This window comes from Vitis vinifera, chromosome 8, assembly GCF_030704535.1.
Source record: "Vitis vinifera cultivar Pinot Noir 40024 chromosome 8, ASM3070453v1".
Taxonomy (NCBI): domain Eukaryota; kingdom Viridiplantae; phylum Streptophyta; class Magnoliopsida; order Vitales; family Vitaceae; genus Vitis; species Vitis vinifera.
Window position 1 is genome coordinate 10,670,258 of NC_081812.1, and position 23,231 is coordinate 10,693,488.

A 23,231-nucleotide genomic window follows, 5' to 3' on the forward strand; every position below is an offset into this window, starting at 1 on the left:
TAATGGATAAACGGGTATTCAAAAACAATAAGGATATCATAGAAAACTTAAATCTAGAGAATAAAGCCACATACCTTTGATTCGGATGTTCCCGGATCAATTCCAATTGATGTAGATAACTCTAAAGTCATAATGGATCTTATAAACATCATGATCTTCTACCCGATGACTCTTCCTTATGTCTAGGCACTCAAATAGTGGAGATCTCAAGGACAGAGGCTAGGGTTCTCTCACTAGACTGAATAGGAGAATGGAAAGACTTGGAAACTCTTAACCTCTAAAAGGGTATTTACAAGCTTCCTATTGAGTTTGGGTCACTTAATCTAACCCAAAAAAATTGTTAATTGATTAATTAATCATACAAGGCCCAATTAATCAATGAGCCCAGTCTAGAGATACCACTCTCTTATCCATGTCCAACCTTATGAAATTACCAAAATGCCCTCATGCACAAAAGTGAACTAAAAACTCATCCAACCTTGATAAGTCGTGCCAACAAGGAATATGAACTCAAAGCAGAGACTGCTGGAACCCATAGGAATTCTGGTTTCCTCATAATCAAATTTTGAAATTGACTCAACATTCCACTATAGAGAGTCAACTGCACTCTAGTGCTATGTAGATTACAATGAGACACCAAGTGCTCAGGTTCGTGACCTACTATTCACTACGTGCATACCCTCCATGAACTAGTATTTGTAATCTAATAAGGTAGTGTTATCACCTATCAAGATTACCTTTCAAATCCTTAAGTTTCAGATTTCACTTATTATGTGATTAAATGACATACTCTAGCTCAAAGGAACATATGTCAAATTCCACTAAAAGAATTACTATGACCACAGATTTCATGATCACATGTCCTTTAGATCACCCAATGGGACACACAATCTCAATCCTATGAGATATCATGGTGTCTTTATTAAGAATACTTATTGCCACCAACCTCCATCAACAGTGACCCAATCCATAAGGATATATGACCACGTTAGGGTCTCACTCATAGGTCAAAGTCTCATGTTGATTTTGGTACAGGCTCAATATCCTCTCAAGGTTGAGAGTCCATGCAATGTCATAGCTCAGTGAATAATGATAATTGATAGTCTTGCGTCATGATTCACCGTAGATCTTGTTTAATGTGCATCACATACACTAGTATACTCATCATAGGAAACTCATCCCAATGGCCAAGACAAACCATCCCTCCAATTAGGAGGTAGTGCATTACAGTTTTTACTAGATTACCCAAATCCATGAACCAACTATTGACAACTTATTTATTTACAAGGAACCCATGACTTGTATCTTTTTTGCAACTCTTAATGCACTCAAATCATGTACAATGTAAGAGACATGAGTTGAATACTCAAATCAATATCAATACACCAATGGCATAGTAAGGGTGTGGACCCACATTTCTCACGTGCGCTCTCACTTGATCGGCGAGACTCGCTTTTAGTTGGCGAAAAAATTATTTTTGGAAAAGTCGGAGTCGCCACTTATTTTATTTTATTTTATTTTATTTAAAAATGAAAATAAAACTAGAAAGAAAACCCTAAAAAAAGTGACTTCATAGTTTTTGGAAAAGCATGTCTTTGAAAAACTCGAGTCTAAGTCCGGGGATCAGGTTACCTATTGAGAAGGTACCTCTAAAATGTAGCACTCTTTTAAGCCCTATAAAGGTCTATACTGGCTAAGTTGAGGGAAATGTGAAAATTAATTGATTGATTAAGGGTACCTAGGTAGACTAAGATGATTTCAAAAGATAGCATGCTAAACAAGAAAAGTCAAATCATGATCATAAAAGAAATTTAGGGTGCATACCTGGACTGCTTCTCAAGCATTATCATAAAACATCAAAGTTAGTATAGAAATATAGCACACAACATTTGTTTTAATAAGGGCAAATCAAATGATCAAACATATATTAAGGCAATCAAGCATACATCTAAGCACCTAAGGATCACATCAAGCATAGATAAGGCTCACAATAACATGCATGTTCATAGAATTCCGAAAAGTAGTGATAGAAAGTGTACCTGGATAACATGTATAATTTATAAGATTCCTAAAAAAAAAGTTAGAGTGGTTAGGACAAGTATATATTATATAACACCTTTATTATGTCTAATATATAGTACCAAAGCCAAAATTGAGCTAAGATAAATCAAATGACTCCAAAAATAATAACAATTTCAAGTAAAGTATAAAATCATCAGCATGCAATTAGAAAATGGAGTATCAAAAAAACAATTTCTAAAAAAATGGCTTAGAGTGGAATTTAATTACGAAAAAAATTCAAAAAACTACTCCTACACATCTAGATCAACATACCAAACGTCAAACTCTCATTCAAAGGACAGGTTGCAGCAAAGACACCTAAAAGCTCTACAAAGTCCAAATTAGATAAGAAAAACTGACATGCATAAATGAATTTTTTTTAAAATAATAAATGATCACATAAAATCATAAAAAAAATCACACACATAGTTCAAAGTGTCTATATCACATAAAAAATGAATCCAGGGTCGGATAGTACTCAAAAATATTTTTAAAATACTCAAGCTAATCAGATGTCCATAATTCATCATGCACATTAGGTATGAATTTAAAAAACAATATCTCCCTCAAAAAGCACATTTTTCAAGATTTTATGTGTCTAATATATATTTCAAGAAGCCTAGAATTGAGAAAAAATATTTAATCAAATTTAAAAAGTTGAATGGTATTTTATTTTTGCAAAAAGATCTCGAGTGGAACTGGGTTAAAACGGAGTCCCCCTAAAGACTCATTTATATCTTCTATTCTAGAATTGCTTTCTAACTCAAACGAAATTTTAAATTCAAGTTCAAGAAGTGAGGAAAATCATACAAGTTTCAAAAAAAATTTAAAACATTCGAAAATTGCTAAAACGAATTTTAAATCTAAAGGGTCAGTAGTTGAGTGAAAACTAGCAGCAAGGAGAAGTTTTGAAAAATTTTCTTATGTAGGGGTTCCATCAAGTCCCCATTCAATTTCCGTAAGTTTTACTTGTGTATCCCCGTTATTTTGGGAGCACAAGTCCAAACCTATGTGTATAAAAACCAAGTTTTTGAAAAACCAACAAAGGAGAAATGCAACTAAAATGAAATTAGTTACATTATTTTAATAGAAAGGGTGTTCTTTGCCTAAAGCTAGAATGAATGTTTTTTAAAACCTTTAATTGGTAATTTAAATGCTTTTGAAAATGACTTTAAGGGAAGTAAAAAAAAAAGACCCAATGGTTTGTTAAATCCCATACAATAGACACAAAATAGAGATTTTTGATTTCTAACTTGAGAGGGTTTTGAAAAAAAGAGAAAAGCTAAAATTGGATCCTCTTTTTGGCTACCTTTCATTTGGGATCAAGGAGCCAAACTTATGATGGAAAAATTCATTTTTGGAAAAAGAAAATTTGATTCAACTCAAAATGTCAATTTAATAAAGAAAACATTTTCTAAAAGAAGGCTCAAACTCAAGAATTCCCTAAGGTGCCTATAAAATAAGTGTCAAAGATAAAGAACTAACAGTTCAATCAAATATAAGAAAGCCAACATCAACAATTATGTATTAAACTTTGGAAAGTAAGGAATTAAATAGGAACCAATCAAACTAAATAAAATTATCAACTTGAACATACAAGGATTTAACTAAAACTGAAATTCTAAAACACTAAATAATTAGCAAGGTAGATCAAACTATCAACTTAATAACTTAGAATAGGTCTAGATTTTAACTAAAACAAAATTTCTAAATAACTTAATAATTATGGATTTTTGGTTAAAATTTAAATTATAGACAACCTTAACAATTGGAAAGAATCAATCAAACTAATAAATTAATCCTAAAGACATCACATGAATTTAAAAAATAAGAACATAAGATATTAAAGACATGAGACCAATTAAGAACATTAACAACTAAGGCAATTGTGTGGATAAAATTCAGAACAAAATAATCTGAAACTCAGGGATTAAATAAAATTATCCGAACTAACAAAAAAAACAATTGAGAACATGGCATGGATTTTATCTAAAATCAATAATTATAATTTAGTAATTAATAGGAACCAATTAGATCAACAATTTATCAATTTAATGACATGACAAGGATTTTACAAAAATGAAATTTAAAATTCCAAAAATATTAAGAATTAGATGGAAGCATCCAAAATAAAATTTATCAACATTCTAAAGAACACATGTACATGAATATGGCCAAAATCGAAACTAAACTAGACCCAAACTTTTTCGATTTAAACTCAAACCTCTCTAATTTAATCTAACAAATTCAAAACTGAAACTAAGTAAGCCAAACTCTATCAAACTAACACAATAAACCGAAGCCTCAACCCAATGATGATCAACACATTTTTTTATGTAATAAATCAAGATTTAAATAGAACGGAATTCCAACTTACCTTTCCGAGCAATAGCGTGGATTGTGTCTTTCTCAAAGTGGTAGTTGTGCGGATAAAGATTGGATGAGTGGCAATCTAAGTGGATTGTCCATGGTTGTGTAACATGGAGAAAGAGAAACCCAGTAGCCTGAATCTCTTCCAAAATACGGACTAATTTCACCCTAAACACTAGTTTGAATCTCTTTCAAAACTAAAACTGATTTCACCCCGAACAGCAGCCTGAATCTCTTCCAAAACATGGACTGATTTCACCCTAAACACTAGTCTGAATCTCTTCGAAAACACAAACTGATTTCACCCCAAACAACAGCCCGAATCTCTTCCAAAACACGGACTTATTTTTACCCCGAATAGCAGCCTGAATCTCCTAAAAAAACACAGACTGATTTCACCCCGAACAGTAGCCCGAATCTCTTCCAAAAACCGGACTAATTTCACCCCGAACAGCAGCCTAAATCTCCTCCAAAAATCAAACTTATTTCATCCTGAATAGGCAACCCGAATCTCTTCCAAAAACCAGACTAATTTTTATCCCGAACAGCAGCCTAAATCACCTCCAAAAATCGGACTGATTTCACCCCGAACAACAACACAAATCTCTTCCAAAACCGGATTGATTTTTAACCGGAACAGCAGCTTGAATCACCTCCAAAAACCGAACTGCTTTTACCCCAAATAGCAGCCCGAATCTCTTCCAAAAATCGGACTAATTTTTACCCCGAACAGCAGCCTGAATCACCTCCAAAAATCGGACCGATTTTACCCTAAACACCAACTCGAATCTCTTCCAAAATCAGATGAATGTTTACCCCGAACAGCAACCTAAATTGCCTCCAAAACATGGACTGATTTTTCCCCGAACAGCAGCCTAAATTGTCTCCAAAACACGGACTGATTTTTTTCCGAACAGCAGCCTGAATCTCTTCCAAAAACTGAACTGATTTTTACCCTAAACAACAACCTGAATTGCCTCCAAAAACCAGACTAATTTTACCCCGAATAGTAGCCCAAATCTCTTCCAAAATCGGACTGATTTTTACCCTGAATTGTTTCCAAAACACGGACTGATTTTTCTTCGAACAATAGTCTAAATCTCTCTATGAAAAATGCAGCCTCACTTCTCAAAAAATCTTTCTATGTCTCCTCGTTCACATGGACTCCTTCTCTTTTTTTTTTTTTTTTCCTTTAATCTTTTTTTTTTCAAACCAACATGATTCCTCCCCTTTCCTCTTCTTTTCTCTCTCTTTCTTAATTTATTCTCTATCACTTCTTTCATTCTCTGCAGCCCCGGTGATGTAAAAAAAATAGTAGAAAATATTTCTTTCTCCTCCTCCCATCACCCTCCGATTTTCCTTTTTTTCTTTCCTTCTTTTGTTTTTTTTGTTTTTTCTTTTTTAATCTCTTATCAATCCCCCTATTCAACTCGTCTCTCCAGCCACGATAATGGAAGGAATAGCAGCCACTTCTGCTCATTTTTTTTCTTTTTTTTTAATCTTTTTTTTTCAGTCACTTCTTCTTGAACACAACCTTCATTCTGTCCACAAACACAATAAATCTCTCATTTTCACATTCCATGCAAGTTTGTAACTTACCATTTCAAGTGGGCCCTCTTTCCTCTTTTTATTTTTTTTCAAACACATAATAAATCTCTCATTTTCACATTCCATGTAGCTTTGTAACTTACCATTTCAAGTGGGCCCTCTTTCCTCTTTTTATTTTTTTTTTCAAACATGGACTAAATATCAATCCAATCACAGCTCCAAGTTTCCTTTCCTAATGAAGCCAAACTCTTCATTGATAAATTTCCCTGCAAAATTCCAAAGTTAATAGGTTAAACATAAAATAAAAAACGTGTTTTAGAAAATGAGTAAAATTTATTGGATTGACAAAAATAATATATATATATACACACAATTATTAGATTAACTAAAAGTATTTGATGAAATTATTAGATTGAAGCAAATAAAAGTATTTTACGAAATTATTTGATTGAATAAAAGTGTTTTATGAAATGATAAAAAAAAAATACACAAAGTAATACATACATACATACATATATATATATTATACAATTATTAGATTAACTAAAAGTATTTGATGAAATTATTAGATTGAAATAAATAAAAGTATTTTACAAAATTATTTGATTGAATAAAAGTGTTTTATAAAATGATAAAAAAATACACAAAGTAATATACAAAATGGCTAAATAGATAATAATAAAAAGGAAAGTCATACCAACCATGCGAAAAACGTGAGCCATGAAACCATGCAACCATGCATTCATGCAAAAAAAAAATGATATAAATGGGCCTAGGGTGCCTAAATGGGCCTAAGGTGCCTAAATGGGCTTAGGGTGCCCAAATGAGCCTAGGGTACCCAAATGGGCCTAGAGTACCTAAAGTATCTAAGTGAGCCTAAGTCTAAATTAAAGTTGCCAAGGGTCACAACAGGGTTAGATAAATCCCTCAACCAAAGTTCCCAAGGTGGCTTAGAAAATATAGACTACATGACTAATAATGGGCCACCAGGGAATTGTTGTAAAGTACTAAATGAACACACAATAAGGCATGTGCTAGTAGGACAAAATGGATGGTCTACAAAGGGGATAGTTAAGTCCAACTTTGTTACATCATATCTTATTTTTAGGGCCTCAATCCCAACAGTAAGTTGGTTTACAAGAGAAACAAAGGAGTAGATGGAGGGGTTGAGACTTATGTGGCTAGGTTGTAGCTAAAAGTTATAGTTCAAAACATTGTTTGAATAATAGGAAACCCTTTCACCAATAGCCATACTCAAATCCATAAAAATACTCATGTCTATTGCAATGTATTTCATTTATGAAATATGGTAATAAGATATTAAGTAACATTCTTGAATGGTTATCTTAATGATTAACATCTTTGATGCAACTAGATATTTTCATAGCAAAGAGCCTTGTGTATACAAGGAGTAGGGAAGCATGGTGGTGCTCTAAGATCTTGTAGGTGGATGACAATTTTCTTATTAAGAATGATGTAGAGATATTGTCATCGATCAAGATAACTCATCTACTTAGTTCTAGATAAAAATTTAGACACTAATATGCATTTAGTAAAGTGCATGATGTAGGACTCTAAGAAGTGTTTGCTACCCTTCAAGTTTAGAGTTGTCGTTTCTCAGGACTGGTGTCCTTAGATATCTTAAGAGAGAGATCATGTTTAGGTAGTACCTTATACTTTTTCAATAGATAGTCTTATATATGCAATGCTATGTACTAAATCAAATATTTGCTTATTATAGGTATGGTGAGTAGATATTCATATGTATGTTATTTTTACAAATGTGTAACGTTGCTTAAGAGCTTATGAATGGTTTTTCTGGATTAGACTAATTAATTAATTAGGACCTAATGAGCTAAATTAAGTGACTCAAGCCCAAGATGGGCTCAAGTCACTTAAGCCCACAAGGAAGCCTATACAAACTCCCTTTGGGGTTTAAGGTTTATGGCCTATGTTATTCAATCTTCAGCTAAAGAGAGGAACTTTGGCCTCTATTCTCATGAAAAAAAAGGATTCCATCTTCCTTGCATGCCATGATCTAGGGAAGAGAGCTATTAGGTGAAATATTCATTGGTCTTCTAGAACAACATCATTTTTTTACCAATTAGAATCAATCTAGGAATATCCATGTTCCAGGTATAATATTTATTCTCTAAAACTAAGTTTTAAAATGCATTTTACTTTAATTATGTTATTTATAGAAACCTAGGGCAGATCTTGCATGCACCTAAGAGATCTAAGGCTTAGGATAGTTTGTGTAACCATTCCTACACATATGTGGTACTATGACTAAAAAATGGATGATATTAATGCTTTGTCAACTGCCAATTTACCAAGTTTAGAATACAAACATTTAGCGATATAGTGGCATTAGTTGTCCATGGATTCATTTGAGGTTGTATAGGTACGTAACTCTAGTTGTCATTTGATTATCATTTTCACCACTTATATGTTGTTTTTTGTGTTTCTTTAATATGATGAAATGTTACACTATCAATCATCTTTTGGCATCAATATTACTATTGATATTTATCTTAATCTTTATAATAGAAACTTTCTTTATTTAGTTTTTTAGCTCACTGATTAATATTTTCAAATTCAAATGATATGGCTCCACCTTAGGAAAAGCATAGTGCTTGATAAAATTCTTAAGAAAGATTCTCTTAGAATATATGAATAGCAATCTTGAGGTTGTGTATTGATGTCTTTTGGATGTGAGGACTTTAATTAGCATGATGGTATACATTAAGTGGTGTAAGTATCTTTTATTTGTGTGACAATTATATATCGTAGAGAAGCCTTTTGTAATCTTATCATTATCTCTATGAGATAAAATATTTTGTGTATCACAAACCCTCAAAATGTTATATGTCTCTTAGTGACACTTATATATCAAAGTATGCACACTTATCATTCTTGTTACATGAGTATGTAACTAGCTAGTAATACTATCACTGAAATATCAAATTGTTTCAAGCTACATGATTACTACCAAAAAGTGCTATTTTGTAGACCTAATTATAATGGTTTTAAGCACCTTTGAGTAGTAATCATATTCATTTAACCCAATTAATTCATTAAGGTCCTTAGTAATTGGTTTTAACCATTTTGTGGCAAGTTTACATGTTTATATCAGCTTATGAATCAATTCAAGCATGCCAAATGATGGAGGAGCTACTTGGACAAGTTAAAGCAAGCTTTTAGCTACACCAAAGCAAGCCAACAAAAGGAGAAAAGCAAAGAGAAGCAAAAAGAAGCAAAGAGGAAAATAGAGGACAGCAGCTGCAGTCTTCTTTGGCACTTTTGGAGCACTTCCCGAAGTTCATTTTCTACATGCTATATACCATTTCAAAGCTCAGGAAGTCAAGAATCCAACGCTTCAAACCGTGTACGATTTGGAGCTTAAATGAGGAAGATATGGCCTTCGGAAGACAACTGCTCCAGGCTTGTGCGAAAATTTCGCACAACACCTTCCAAATTCGCACAGCCCATGCGTGGTGCGAATTTTCCCCTGTTTCTGCCGACTCCACTTTAGATCTTTTCTTTTAGATATTTTTGTATAAATTTCCATTCTTCTCCTTGTAATCCACCAATCATAAGATTTATTAGCTAGGAAGGTTGGAAAAACTTCTCTATTTATATCTCCTTGCATCCGTTGTAACAAATATTGATATATAGATATAGAAATATATAAAGTTCTTTTTTTCTCTCTTCTCCGGTTCTTCCCCATTTCTATTTTCTTAGTAGCCAAACATCCTTGGTGGATGAAATCCCCAAGGATGAGAGGCTAAAACCTTTTAAGTTTCTCAAAGTATGGATGTTATGTGATGGCTTGGATGCAATCCCATGGAAATTTCTCGCACCCGGAAGGTAAGGTAGTCGTTTTTCATTAATGGTTCATTAATGCAAAGTTTGGTTTTTATTTCCTTTTGACAACTTCCAACGGCCAATACTTGATAAGCTTTTGGATTTCTATCCATTAGTTATCTCCTACGAGCTATTGGAAGGTGAGGTTTTCAATTCCAAGTTTTCCATTAATCCATTAGAACCAATTTCAATGGCCATTGAAAGGTGGGTTTATCACCTGGAATGACTTTGAGTTGTCAATATTTGGTAAGCTTTTAGCTTTAGACTACTAGTTATCTCTTACGAGCCATTCAAAGGAAGTCTAAGGTGAATAACCATTGATGAAATTCACTACCATCTGTTTTGCTATTTTAAAGGATTAAAACTTGATTTGTTAAATCCATACCGGTTCGGGAAGCAAGCATCACCATAGTTGCAACCCCAACGCGAGGAGCCTATCCTGAGATTTCCAATTTGCATAAGAACCAGAGCATAGCTATCTTATCTTTGAGAAACTTGTTTTTACACCCTTTCATTTTAGTCTTTAATGTTAACTTAGATTAGTTTAAATCTTTCTAAAACATTTACATCTTCTTTTAAAGCTAACATCCATAAGAAAATCACCTATTTTCCTAATTTGAATATCACTTGTGTTTGCGAAAACCCTTCCCAGTGAACGATCCTAGAACCACTATACTATAGTAGCTTGGCTACTTTAGTAATAGTATTCAAGGTATAAATTTTGTTGATACATCTTTAAAGCTAAGCTACCATGAGTCGAATCACTACACTTAACCTTCGGTTGTCATAGGGGTACATGTGTTTCTAGACTTGAATAAAACATAAAGAACTTGGTGCTTTTAACCATCTTTTTAGAAGAAAAAAAAAAGGACATATCCTATGATGATCTATAAGGGAATCAATTTTATGTGACTTTCCAAATGTATTTCGTATAGATTGAACAACCCTACCAAGAGATTTTTGGTGCAAATGTAGTGTTTAGAACCAATTTTTAGCCCCATTCTTGACAGATTTGATAATTTATATTTTATTATTAAAAGTATTCCATGCTAGTTTTCGAATGGGTATCATGGGTTAAATTCCATGCAAAATTAATTTTTGAAAAATCATACAAAAGAAATTGTTTCATTAGATTGCTTTCTTTCTACTGTAAGAATTTCAACAAGTAATGGTCACAAGCCTTCCACACTTGTAATCACACCAATGAACTAATTTTAAAAAGTGCTCAAGCATGTCCAAATTCCTTTGGATTAAGTCCCAAATCATTTTAACTTTTGTGAGTTGAGGTATAAGATTTTGAATGAACTTGACTAAATTTTCAATAGGCAATGACCAACCATATAATCATTGTCTATAGAAATTTTTAGGGTGACTGGGAGTGTAGCTACCATGATTACTATACTTCTCATTCTTATTCGCACAGTAGAGTTTGAAATTTTGGGTTGGACTTTGTTTAGTAAATTTTGGCATGTAATAGGCTTTAGGTTGAATCGCGTAAATGATATTGTATATTTTTTTATTTTCGTTCTTGTATTTTTCTTTTCTTTGCTTTTTTTTTTTTTTTTTTCATGGTTTGATGCAACAAAACTCTTCACCGAAACATCAACTAAAATCCCTAGTCCCTTCCTTTGTTCCAATTGAACCCTTCTCTTCCTGATGCCCTTACCATATCTATGCAGAAGATAGGATGAATGAAAAAAAGTCTTTCTTTATTATTATTTTTCTTTTATCTCATTTTATCTTGTAGATACATACAACTTTTATCAACAATTCCAATTCCATTAACATAATTAAGGGCTTGAAAAACATATTTATAATAAAAATATAAATAAATAAATAAATAAATCTTTCCTTGAGTTTGACAGCGTAGGCCTTGAGTGCTTTCAAGTCAATGTCAATTTCTTAAATGTTCCCTTTAAAAATAATTTCAATTTTGGTAGTCATTATGAGTTGTGGCTGTAATGGCAAGCTTTACATTGTTTAGTGCGTTTTATGCATCTCTTCTTTTTCTCCTATTGTCCTTAACATTTTTTTTTTAGTACCTTGACACATTTTTTTTAGTCTTTTATATACTTTTTTATGATGCCTTAACAATTTTTTTTTTAGTACCTTGACACATTTTTTTTTTTTAGTAACAGATTTGTGTGAATCAATTCTAATTCATTATCATCTAAACTTTGAATGGATTTTTCATAAATACGTAGTACAGTAAAAAAATATTGATAGAAAATAACACTTGTAGCACATAATTAAGCTCCACAAGACAAGGATAATATCCTATCCCAAAATCATAACACGAAGACAAGATTTTAATGTGTTTTTATGAAATTGTGTATTTTAAGATACGATTTCAATAAATTATCCTAAGGTTGTGTTTTCAAGACACGACTTCAATTGATTTTTTTTTTTATTTACTTTTTTCTTCTAATACTTTTTATGTATTTCATTTTTTTTTTTTTTCGTTTCCTCATTTTTATTTTCTCCTTTCTTGTTCAAATTTTTAACAAAAAAAAATGAACTTTTTTTTAGTAATTTGATAGGCATGAAATATAAAAAGTGCTACAAAGGTTACATTAGTTTTGTTTGTAGAGGTTCATTTTGGAGAAGTATGACGCATTGGATTTATGACATTATATATTGTTATGCTCCTAAAAGATTAACATTTGATCATTTTTCTTCAAGTGTTGAGTAGGTCATAAAATTGCATATTTAAATGAAGGATTTGAAGAATGAGCAATGTGTATAATGGATCGATCAATCAATTTAAAGATTTAAAGATTTTTTTTAGTGATAAAACTTTGCATAAAAAGAGGTCAAGATGCAATCAAATAAGATTAATATGTTATTAAAATTTGGCCTTTAATATTGAACTTTTCTTTTAGGGATAACCGATTAAAAGGGACAAAAATCCCTCAATATTGCAAAACTAACCCTTTACTTATTTAGGTCTCAAAAATGACCCAATTCGGACAAAAATACCCCCTCACCCCCTCAGTTATCTCTTTTAGCCCTTTTTCCCTCCAACTCCAATTTTCTCTTGTATTGTGTCTCTTCGTTACCCTGCAAACCCATTTGTTCCATCTGTTAACCTGCGAGAAAGAAATCACGAAGGATTTTTCCGTTTATTGCAAGAGAACAAAAAGACAACACAATACAAAGAAAAAACAGAAAGTAAGTTTCACTGTTTCATTCTTTGATTTTGGTTTTTCGAACTGTATATATGAATCTTCATCCATGAAATGAGAAGAAACCCTAAGTGTCTTATTTTGGTTCTTATTTTTTTCTTTTAATCAAACTCGATTTTTCATCTTTCTGATATTGTGTGTTGATTCAGTTCATGAAAATGGAGGAAGAAAAAAATTCTGTGATGAAAAATACGAAACAGAAGAGGTATAAAATTTTGGGAAAAAAGAGAAGTGAAAGAAAGCCAGGTTTTGAAACCTCTTCATCGTCATCAGAAAATGAGAAGAAATCAACTGATTCAGTAAGCATTAATTGTCTACTTGAAATTTTGATTTTTAATTTTTTTTTTTAATTTTATCATTTTTAATAGATTTTTTTTTGTGAATTTATTTTTCATGAATTGATAATCTAATTGTTGGAAATATTCTCAGTGAGGTTATAGTCCAAGGTTTAAAGCAATATTTGAATTATTAGAAAAAACTAAACTTAACTACTATCAAGTTTACCATCAAAAGGTTTTGAAATTTTGTGTAATGAAGTTATTTGTTATGAATTTATAACGTATTTGAATATAATTTTTGTGAAATTATTTTATCCAAATATTTAGAATTTTGATTTAAATATATATGTTAAGAAGAAACTGAACTTAACTGCTATCAAGTTCATTGTCAGGTTGCAATTTCAAATGGTTTTGTTTTGTTTCAAATTTCAATAAACACTAGAATAATGTCTCCAATTTTTTGTAGCTGCAACTTACTAAAATATAATAGCTTCAATTGCATTAGTAAAATAATATCTTTAGAATATTAGCATTTGACATGACATCCTTAAATAATAGGAAAATAAAGTCTATGTTAAGAAGTAATACAAAATGATGGATTTAACATAGTTGGATAAGTTTGGTAATATAATTTTGCTCAATTTATATTGATATTTTTACAATTTGTTATTATTTTGCAGATTGACATTCCTCCTCCTCTCCTATCTTTTATATCTAAAATATCTAAAGAGGAGTACTTTCCTGGAAAAATTGCATGTTTGTCTCACTTGGTAGCCATTGAAAATATTAAGAAGAAATTGACTGAACCACAATTGGAGATGTTTAGAAAATCATGTTTTGGTCATTTTTTACTCCTTCCCGAACTTAGATTTTCAGCCCAAATTGTTCATCAATTGTTGTTACGTCAATGTGAAACCAAAAAAGACAATGAAATATGGATTTTATTAAAGTCAAAGGGCTTAAGATTTAGTAAAGAAGAGTTTGCATTGATTACGGGCTTGAGTTTTGGTCCTATTACAAAATGTGATAAAAAATCATTACGAATAAGGGACACATACTTTAAAGGAGAAAACAAGGTGCGTAATGATGAGTTGGAGAAAGTTTTTCTTTCTTTAGGAGAGGAAAAGAAAAAGAAAAAGAATAAGAAAAATAAAAAAAAAAGGATTTGAAGATGAAGAGGTGATAAAGTTGGCACTTTTGTATTTTTTAGAGCATGTTTTATTTGGGAAAGAAGGAAAAAATTTGATAGATATGGAATGGGTTGCTTTGGTTGATAATTTGGAGGGTTTTAACAAGTATCCATGGGGGGGGATTTGTTATGAGAGGACACTATTTGGTTTGCAAAGAGCTTTGGAGAACCGGGTATCCAAATACCAAGATAAAAAGAAAACAAAGGGAGAAGCTGCAGTTGAAGCATATAGTCTTGTTGGATTTCCATATGCATTCCAGGTTTGGGCATACGAGGCTATTCCACTTATTGGATTGAAATATGCCACTCGTGTATCTGAGAGGTATCCTCGAATATTAAATTGGAGTGCAACAAGTGCTCCAAGGTCTACTGAGGTTGAAAATGTATTTCTAGAGCCTCATGTAAGTAATTCTTTACCTTTACATTTTAAGAATGCAATTATAAATATTATTGTATTGTTGTTTATTAATAATTATATTTGATTTGGACTTTATAGTTAACTTTTCATTCGCTTCTAACACCCACTTTAGAGGAGCAACAACAAGACTATTACAAGCATGTAGATAAACAAGGAGCTTCAGCAGAAATGTTGCACCAATCAAATGCCTCACAAGATGCCAAGAATGATGACTTAAGGCATGAAAAAAGCTCATCTGACACTGCTGCATATGTTGCTGCTGCTACTGCTGCAATGGCAGAAGAAACAACAAATGATGCAATCACCCCATCAATAGAGGTAACTTAAACTAAACTTAGCCATCATAAATAATGCATGCATGTTTTTTTTTTTTTGGTACTTTATTTAATATAAGATGTTCATTCCATAATTAACATGTGGAACCTGACCTTAACTATAAATAAACAAGAGCTATTACAAAAGCAACCTATTCATTGGTTGATTACAAGGGTAAAATAGGTATTTACAAAGCTAAAAATCAAGCAAAATATCTTGGAGAACCGGTAGTGGAATAACATCAACAATGTCTCAAAACAGGGGATTCAAAGGAATTTCGCAATGTGCCTAATCCTCCTTGCGAAATTTTCGCAATGTGTTTCTTCATGGTGCGAAATGGCAAAATTTCGCACCATGAAGAAAATCCCCTTGCGAAATTTTCGCAATGTGGCTCTTCATGGTGCGAAATGGCAAAATTTCGCACCATGAAGAAAATCCCATTGCGAAATTGGCCATTTGACATGATGCAGTTGTCTTCCGAAGGCCATATCTTCCTCATTTCAGCTCCAAATCATACACGGTTTGAAGCGTTGGATTCTTGACTTCCTAAGCTTTCAAATGGTATATAACATGCAAAAATTGGACTTCGGGAAGTGCCTCAAAAGTGCGAAAGAAGACTGCAGCTATTTTCTTCACTCTGTTTTCCTCTTCTCCATTGCTTGTGCTCGTGTTTCCACTTGAAATTCAAGCCTATAAACGTACAAAATCCTTGCTTAACTCGCCCAAGTAGCTCCTCCAACAATTGGCATGCTTGAATTGGTTCATAAGCTGATAAAAACATGTAAACTTGCCACAAAATGGTTAAAACCAATTACTAAGGACCTTAATGAATTAATTGGGTTAAATGAATATGATTACTACTCAAAGGTGCTTAAAACCATTATAATTAGGTCTACAAAATAGCACTTTTTGGTAGTAATCACAAAGTGAACAAACTTGTCATAATATATATATAAATATTGTAAGTGTTAAATTTTTATTTCATTTATGTGCAATATGTGCAGAAATTATGGATGGAGTTTGTGAAATTCAGACAAAGCTCAGAGTTAAATTTCAATCATCTAAAGAAAGAAATTGAAGGACTCAACTTGAAGATGGATGAATTGAAACAACTTTTATTAGAGGTTAGTGACATGTTTACTTGTTTAAATTTTCTAATACTTCAATGTTTTGACATTTGTGTTTTCTCATATTTATTATTATTGGGTGGTGTATGCAATTTTAGGTTAAGAGTTCGAATGAGGAACACGGTATGCATGACACTAGATTCAAAAAATCTAGTACAAAAGAAAATGATAACAATATGGGCTTTGATTTCCAGACTGGAATTTTTGAGGATGTTACAGATGATGAAGTGGAGAGAAATGACATTCCCATGGATGTGAACATTGATATGGAAGCTTCTAGAAACCTTCAGCTTGCAGAAAAACACATGACTAAAGAGTTGAAAGATGACTACTCTATTGATGATCCAGTTATTGATATTGCCAAGTTGTTTGGTACCCCAACTATGTCGGGCGAGTTTTCAGTATATGTCATACCTCACCATCTATCTCCTGCCATTTTTAAGCGAAGGCGTGAGATTAAAAAGTCTCATATCTTACAGCACCCTTTTACAGATCCCACCAAGAGAAAGAAACTAAGAAAAGAGATTGAGAAACCATTAACTTCATTTGATCCTTTGCATCCAATCTCTGGAGAAGCATTAGAGTCCTTTCAAAAGTGGATGAGTGATGACCAAGGGTAAGTTGTATACATCCATACTTGTAAATTTGTGTTCTTCACAAGTTATAAAATTACTAATGTTTTTTTTTTTTTTTTTTATGTCAAAGGTCCACAATTGACATTGACTACATGCATATAGATAAAAAATGGTTTCAATCACTGTCTAATCATGGTTCATGGCTTGCTGACACGGTTTGTAAATGATGCATTTTGTTTTTATTTTTATTTATTATTATGTTCAGCTTACAACCAAATAATATAACTAATTTACTTTATTGTAATTGTTAGCACATTGATGTTGCCTTCTTCTTTTTCCGGAAGCGGCGAATAGAAAATCCTCATCTTTTTTCCCAAAAGTTTACCACAGTGGATACTATGTTTTGGGTATGTGTAGTTTGAATTTTAGTTAACATTTTTAATTTTTTTGTAATAATGAATCTTATGATCTTGGTTATTTATTTATGTATATTAACTTTATTCTATGTAGCAAAATGCTCAAGCAAGATGGATTAATCATGGCAAGAAGTGGAACCAATTCAAATTACTAGAGAATGACATCCTTATTGATTATGCCAATGGTTTGCAGCCTCTTTATTCTGTCAAATGGCCTGATGTTGACATTGTGTATGTCCCTATCAATGTTCGGGCTAGTCACTGGGTATTAGGAGTTGTCCACCTTCATCGAAGGATTATATACGTATATGACTCATTGATGGGCATCAATAATAATGCAAGATTGCAAGTTGCCATTAAACCATTAGCCAAATTGTTGCCTCATATATTGAATGCAATAGCATATTATGGTTTTCATGGTGACACAAAAGTTAACTACCAAGAATGGGAAATTGAACGGCTGCAAGATATTCCTCAACAGGAAAATGAGTAAGTGATCTTAAATTTACTTTCATAACTTATACACTTAATCTTTAATAATAGCCCTAACATTGATTATTTGTGTACCATGCAGTGGTGATTGTGGCATGTTTGTTATCAAATATGCTGAATACTTAATGCACAACCATCCATTGAAGTCATTAACAAGTGCACGAATGGACTGGTTTCGGGAAAAGATGGCAGCAGAGTTATTTTATATGAAATACTTGCCTATGTAATGAATTCATGTTGATATTTCACATTTTGATAATGTAGTTGGATGGTTTGTTATATGTAATTGGATAGCTTCATATATGTAGTTAGGCATTTTGATAAATGTAGTTGGACAGGTTGATATATCTACTTGGATATTTTGATGAATGTTGTTCGATAGTTATGTATACAATTGACCTTTTAAACTAAACTTCAATGTTGTCAAGTTGTTATGGGTACAAACTTGAAGGTAATTAAGTCCACAGTCTTAATAGAACACATGAACTTAACTACTATCAAGTTAACTGTGAACAAACTTGACAGATATTAAGTCGAAATCTATTCCAGAATAACATATTTAATCTGGACTTAACAGGTATCAAGTTGATCTTCTATAGACTCATAAGAAGTTGTGTCTACAATTGTCATTTTTACCTGAACTTAACTATTGTCAAGTTATTTTATGAACAAACTTGAAGGTAGTTAAGTTCACAGTCTTCAGACAAAAACTGAACTTAACTATTGTCAAGTTATTTTATGAACAAACTTGAAGGTAGTTAAGTCCACAGTCTTCAGACAAAACCTGAACTTAACTATTGTCAAGTTGTTTTATGAACAAACTTGAAGGTAGTTAAGTTCACAGTCTTCAGACAAAACCTGAACTTAACTATTGTCAAGTTGTTTTATGTACAAACTTGAAGGTAGTTAAGTCTACAGTCTTCAGACAAAACCTGAACTTAACTATTGTCAAGTTGTTTTATGAACAAACTTGAAGGTAGTTAAGTTCACAGTCTTCAGACAAAACCTGAACTTAACTATTGTCAAGTTGTTTTATGTACAAACTTGAAGGTAGTTAAGTCCACAGTCTTCAGACAAAACCTGAACTTAACTATTGTCAAGTTCCTTATCAATAAACGTGAGAACAGTTGAGTCCATAGTTTGAGAATAAACATGTAATTTTCATTTATACTTTATACATAACTCATCATAACATATATGTACAAAAGTAACAAATATCTCCATTTCTATGGTTATGCAAAAAAAAGGGATCATTATTACAATATTCATCTATGTGCTTATCCTATCACCTTATACAAAAAAGTAACTTACATTTCTGTTCACATGGGTACCAAAAAAACAAAAAAGTTCACTATTACAATTTTCATTCCATGTAAGTTCATAGAGTGCCAAAGCTATCATGATATCAAGGGATTGGTCGTTTGCATGTTTTCCGATTATGCCCATATTGACCACATCGACTACAATGAGATGTGCGCTTGCCCTCTCCACCAGAAGGAATTCTTACTTTCCTTGGTCTTCCTGTTGGGCGTCTTGTTTTAGGTGGTAACACAACTTTATCACGAATATGATTAGGTACTACCCAATCTATTTCATTTCCAGTTGGATAAATACACTCTGAATATGAAGATAACAATGCTTTAGTAGTAAAATACTTGGAGCACAAAGTGTAACATGAAATGTTGTAAAATCTACAAGCAGCAATAGCATGTGCACATGGAATATGATCAAGATCAAATTGTCGACATGTGCATGAACGAGTGTCTAAATTCACTTGAGCACTAATGCCAGCATAGTTAACATTACACTCCTTGGAGTTGATAGGTTCCACTAGATATGTTGCTGACATATTATACCTAGAACGAAATTCTCCATCAGCCCACATGGTAAGTTCAGTTGACATTGACATTGCTTGTTGTTGACGAGTCACAAACCATTTTTGAAGTAAGTTTCTCAATTCTTCAACCAATTGCAAAACCGGAAGATCTCTAGCATTTTTCAACACAGCATTAAGGCTTTCAACGATCCCTGTCGTCATGATGTTATATCTTTTTTCGGTAGAATATGAACGTGCCCATCGATCAACACCTATATCCATCAAATATCTTGCTGCTCTTGGGTCAATCATCTCTAGTTGCCCAAATATAAAATTAAACTCTGAAACACGATAAGCATGGGCAGCATCATGGAACAACTTATGAATTGCAGGATTCTTGAACTTTGTCTTCAAATTTTGTCCAACGTGATAAGTGCAGACACCATGCCTCGCATGGGGAAATACTTTATGTACTGCTTTCTCAATGCTACCATGTCGATCTGATATCACAAACAAATCATCAATGTGTCCAAGTGCATCATGTAGTTTTTGTAAAAACCACTCCCATGAGGCATCATTTTCTGAATCACCAATCCCAAAGGCTAAAGGGTATATCTGATTGTTGCCATCTTTACACGCTGCAATAAATAAAGTCCCTAAGTACTTTGCTTTCAAAAATGTCCCATCAACTGCAACCACAGGCCTTATTGATGTGTGAAACCCAGCAAGAGATGCACCAATCGACATAAAAAAGTATTTGAATTGATTATCACAATCAGTAACTATATCAGTAATGGTACCAGGATTTTTTTGCTCTAAAACATAGCAATAGGATGGTAAAGTGTTATAAGACTCCTCAGGTGATCCCCTAATAGAACCTAGAGCAAGTTCTTTGGCTCTCCACGCCTTATCATAACTGATTTGAATGCCATACTGCTTTCGAATGTCTGCTACAATGTCTTTTGGTCGAAATTCACAACCAATCCCTTGATATGTTTCTCTTATACTCTCACCAATCAACCAACTACTTGCATGTCGATTGTCACGAGACATCATATCTAACCGACAAGTGTGTGTTGAATAGAATTTCATTATTTGAAACATATTGGAAATCCCCAACTTGGTAGCACGAACTTGCCACTTGCATTCTTTATCAAAACATTCAACAAGCAATAACTTAGTAGTGGATTTAGTTGTTTTGAACTCAAACTTCCTTTTCAGAGCCATCATATACAACTTCCTTTGTAATTCTTTCTTACTTGAGTAAATTTGGTGTTCTTCTAGATGGTCATCACTAATTCCACTAACTATAGGTTGTTGCATCATGTTTTGTCTTTCATTTGCTACATCTTCGATTATAGTGGGATTGTCATGTATGAACCCATCACTTGTATCAATCATGGTCAAGATTTCTGCACTCTGAGCTGAACCAGTTCTGAATGAGCCAATTTGGGTCACTTGCTTATCACTAGTAGGGTTAGTATTCATTCTATAATCCTCCTCATTAATTGCAGTCTCATTCATGTTCCAATCATGAACTTTATACCCTTCATGTGACTCATTTTGAAATCTTGGTCCATTTTCACCATCAACAGTAAGAGTTTCAACTGAATCACAATGAATGTGTCTACTTTTATGCATCAACATTGAGTCCTCATTCAATTCTTTATCAATCTCAGAAGACATATGACATTCGAAATAAGAATTGCAAATTGATTTCTGATTGTGATTATCAATTCTCTTTTCAACTATGATGCACAATGGAACAGACAGCTTACCATTTGTACAATTTAAACCAATAAAGAATTTCACATCCCCATCATCAGTTAGTTGTATAGGACTTGTGGGTATGTTGGCATTGAATACATACTTCATTGAAAGAAAACAATTTGTTGGATCTAGCTTCAAAATATGATGGACAACCCCTAATAACTCTTTATATGATATAGTTTTCGGGATCTCAATGCCTTTACCTTTACTTCCTTCGAAATAGAAAACATTTCCATCTCGTACCCATTCTCCTTCATATAAAAGCATTATTCCTACTTCATCAACCACTGAAATAACAGAATAATTCAATTAGTGGCATCAACAAACAATATTAGAATATTTTTTAGTTACATCATAGCATTAGCACCAATAAGTAGGTATTAATTTTAAAAAACTCATTCATTATTAAATACATATTATTTCATTACACATATTTATTTTTTTAATAAACAACAAATAAATAACATTATTAATCATCTTTACTACCTCAAATAATACCAATAATGATATAGAAATACAATGTATATAGTTATTAAATAAATTCAGACATTGTAACTCTAAACTATTTTAAACAATAAAAATATATTTGTTTACTAAAAGATTGGTTATGTTGTAATTTATTTAATGTCAAGGCTAATTTGCAAATGATTCAACTCAAATTGAGTATAATTAAATACAATAACAAAAATATAATGTTACTATAAAATAACTATATACAATTTTAACTTACTTCAAGTTCAACTTAACACACGTCAAGTTCAACTTAATATCCGTAAGGTTTTGATATATAACTAAAAAAGATAACTTTATATATTATGTCAAAACCCTATTAACACATATATTTACATCTATATAAAGCACAAATGTGCAAACAATACCAAAACCATCATAAAATTCCATAAGTTTTATTACTTACCATCATTTGATTTTTCCATATAGACAATGTTTCTCCACGCTACACTTTTTAAGCTGATTGTTTCCTTCTTTTAATCCCTTTTTTCATGGCTGTAAATGATATTAAAAAAATTATAACAATTTCAAACTTATTTAAATATTTACTACATCTCATTAAATGTTTGAAAATATTCAATAAATAAAACATGAAAGAAAAAAAATATGAAAAAATAAAAATAAACGTACACTGTTTATCCAACCACAACTTAAAGCGTTTTAAGTTGAAGAAATCTGAAGAGAAACTGTGTGAGACTTGAAGAAATGCACTGAAAAGAGAGAAACGGAATAACAGGAGAAAATGAAAAAAATGAGAAAGTGGAAGAAATAATAAAAAGGAGGTGAATGGAGGGAAATAAAATTAGAATAGGAGGGAAAAAGGAGTTGATGTAGCTGAGGGGTATTTTTGTCCAGATCGGACCATTTTAGAGGCTATTAAAAGTGGAGGGTTAGTTTTACAATATTGAGGGATTTTTGTCCCTTCTGATCAGTTTTCCCTTTCTTTTAAGCAAAAATGGACCATTGTTTTATAGAATTTTTCAAGAAACTCATATACAAATTGAAAAACCTTTTCTTAAAGCAATTTAATTTTTTTCAAGGTCAAAAACCTAACTTTTTAGCATATTCTCAAAAAAAAAATTGAAATGATCATTTTTATACTTAATATCAAGAAGAAAACAAACCTAAACTTGTTCATCATAGGAATGCATGGTTCAAGATTGATGTTCTCCAACTTGGGTTATGGTCAACTAGTCTATTTGAGTTGATCCTTTCTTAAGTTGTGCTTAATAGTGGTAACCAGACGCACTATTGATTAAGCAATTGGTTGACTGATTAGTCAATCTATAATATA

The 23,231-nt window shown here is 32.2% G+C and overlaps 2 protein-coding genes across 4 annotated transcripts; one reads left to right on the plus strand and one right to left on the minus strand.

The window, feature by feature from the left end:
- The first annotated feature begins 12,736 nt into the window (after window positions 1-12,736).
- LOC132252512 (ubiquitin-like-specific protease ESD4) lies at window positions 12,737-18,253 on the plus strand. Of its 3 annotated transcripts, XM_059738941.1 has the most exons (9): window positions 12,737-13,017; window positions 13,181-13,330; window positions 13,990-14,899; window positions 14,995-15,234; window positions 16,457-16,974; window positions 17,064-17,148; window positions 17,245-17,340; window positions 17,444-17,838; window positions 17,924-18,253. In XM_059738941.1, the coding sequence occupies exons 3-9, from the start codon at window positions 14,561-14,563 to the stop codon at window positions 18,066-18,068; spliced, it is 1,818 nt and encodes a 605-aa protein (XP_059594924.1). In that variant the 5' UTR covers window positions 12,737-13,017; window positions 13,181-13,330; window positions 13,990-14,560; the 3' UTR covers window positions 18,069-18,253. The 3 variants fall into 3 exon arrangements, with proteins under 3 accessions (XP_059594924.1, XP_059594923.1, XP_059594925.1); XM_059738940.1 differs by having other exon boundaries at window positions 12,737-13,330; XM_059738942.1 differs by lacking the exons at window positions 12,737-13,017; window positions 13,181-13,330 and having other exon boundaries at window positions 13,726-14,899.
- Window positions 18,254-19,246: 993 nt separating this feature from the next.
- On the minus strand, window positions 19,247-21,343 carry LOC132254201 (uncharacterized). The gene has a single exon (XM_059739349.1). The coding sequence runs from the start codon at window positions 21,341-21,343 to the stop codon at window positions 19,247-19,249; it is 2,097 nt and encodes a 698-aa protein (XP_059595332.1).
- Between the last annotated feature and the right edge of the window lie 1,888 nt (window positions 21,344-23,231).